This window comes from Apis dorsata, unplaced genomic scaffold, assembly GCF_000469605.1.
Source record: "Apis dorsata unplaced genomic scaffold, Apis dorsata 1.3 scaffold_149, whole genome shotgun sequence".
Lineage (NCBI taxonomy): Eukaryota > Metazoa > Arthropoda > Insecta > Hymenoptera > Apidae > Apis > Apis dorsata.
In genome coordinates, this window is record NW_006263440.1 from 454,212 (window position 1) to 456,217 (window position 2,006).

At 52.8% G+C, this 2,006-nt stretch overlaps 1 protein-coding gene across 4 annotated transcripts in view; it reads right to left on the reverse strand.

The window, feature by feature from the left end:
* Positions 1–2,006, reverse strand: part of LOC102671059 (Krueppel-like factor 6) — a 236,668-nt gene that overhangs the window by 8,668 nt on the left and 225,994 nt on the right. For 3 of the 4 annotated variants that reach the window (XM_006613395.2, XM_006613396.2, XM_031509412.1), the window contains one exon: positions 1,680–1,891. The exons of the other annotated variant lie outside the window; for it this stretch is intronic. In XM_006613395.2, the coding sequence (XP_006613458.1) occupies positions 1,680–1,891 (212 nt within the window). The remainder of the gene's footprint in view (positions 1–1,679; positions 1,892–2,006) is intronic. 4 annotated transcript variants of the gene reach the window in all.

The window sequence follows — 2,006 nt, forward strand, 5'->3', positions numbered from 1 at the left end:
CGTTGAAAATTGAATAAATCCAAAGCTGATTCTGTCGTATCATATTCCTCTCGTCGAGCGATCCAAGTCAATTGCGATATTTTTCCTTCGGGGCCAGGTTGAGCACCGCGATTACACCGCCGTCTTGGTTCAACCATGGACCAGACAAAAGATCCTGGTTCTCACGACCACGCCCTCTCCCCGCCGCCTCTGCGCTCCGTAGACGGCGGCAATGCCTTCACGAAGCTACCTCTATCCACCGGAAATTCCTCGAGCCGCGGCTCCTTCCACTCTGTGTGTACACACACGTGTGGCGGCGCGTATAGAAGCGTGTACAGCCACGGTGTGCTGCGACCTCTTCCACCTCTCTCTCTTTCTCTCTCTCTCTTTCTCTCTCTCTCTCTCGCGAGGCGATAATAAATGGCCGAGTATGCACCAACGAAACGGGGGACGTGTTCTAAAAATGCATACTCGATGGATAGTATTCACGGTCACTTTGCCCGTACTATCGAATTTCTAAGCGGCTCCACGTTGGCCATACACGTTGCCCGTGCGAATGTCGAAGACCCCTGACCCCTCCCTTCTCGCTACTCTTCCTCCCGATCCCCCTTGAAAAACCCGCCGCTCTATGGGACGACGAATATGCTTGGCATTCGGCGACCCACCCAGACTTCTTCCTTCCTCTCGGCCGCGAGGTGCGCGCAGAGCATCGATAAAAAAATTCCACGAATCGTCGTTCCTCGAGATCGACTTCTGCGCCGATTTTCCTCTCTCTTTCTCTCTCTCTCTTTCCTCTCTCTTTCTCCACTAGGTGGAATCAAAGGCGGTCGATGAGTAATGGCTCGTGGTCGTGAACCCGTCCACGACGGCGACAACCGGCCATACGGTTATATATTATACTCTCAGGACGCATTATCGTTATCGAGACGGATCTAGAGATTCTATTTGTTAATAACGGTGTACACACTCGTCGAGATAACTCTCGTGGGAAGAAGAGCGGTCTAACGACCGGGGAGGGAGAGGCGTTAATGTCGAGGGACCGTTGTTGCGAACCGAAAAGAGAGAATTCCCTTTTACCACCTCGGGTCACCTCACGGGGTATCACGAGGAGTAGCGTCCTATCCTTGTTGGAACGTAACCGAAGAGGATCGCGCACGGCCGTTCAACCGTGGGGAATATTGTCCCAGCAATTAAGCCTCTCTGCTCCTCCTCTCGCCGCTCCTTTCTTCCTCGGAGCGTTACGCGCCTCGCTTTCTTCTTCTTCTTCTTCTTCTTCTTCTTCTTCTTCTCTCGGTTTAATTGTTTCGCGCACACCTCGCTCCGTCACCTTGGAACGGTTCCAACCGGTGAACCGATCCGCCTCGCGGCGAGAGGAAAGAAGGCGATGACGAACACTGCGAGGGCAGTGTTCTACGTCCGTGTGAGCGTGCGCGAATCGGGATGAAACGGGTTGAAACGTCGAAAGTGGGAAAATTTGTGGAAGTTATGGTGATTGGGAAGACACGGATACGATCCCTCTTATTTCTGGAGTAATCGTTTTGACATTCAACCAGGAAAATTTCGCCTTGAGTGGCAGTCTTCTCTTTAACTAATTTTTCTCCTTTCGCGTTCAACTATTCGTTTTAACGTTAAGCGTGGAAAGAAGAGGGAGGATGATGGATGATGGATTAAATTAATCGGTAATTTGAAGTTAAACTTACCGGTGTGGGTCCTCTTGTGAGCCTTGAGGTGGGAGCTCTTGGTGTACACCTTGTCGCAACCGGCGACGTCGCATCTGTGAACTTTGCGCCTCTTCAACGCGTCGCCGCATTCGCCGTCCATCGCGAGGCTGCCGCCGTTCCCTCCGACACCGGCGTTCACCCTTCCGCCGATCCCTATTCCGCTCGCCAGCGCTGGACGCTTGTGGAACACCCTGAAATTTCCAACGATCCCCTCGAGAACACGGGATAAAACGATAAAGCTCTCTAAAGTCGAGGGGAGCGGGCGACGAACGAGATTCTCGGGGGAGGGGAGGAAGAAGAGGGAGG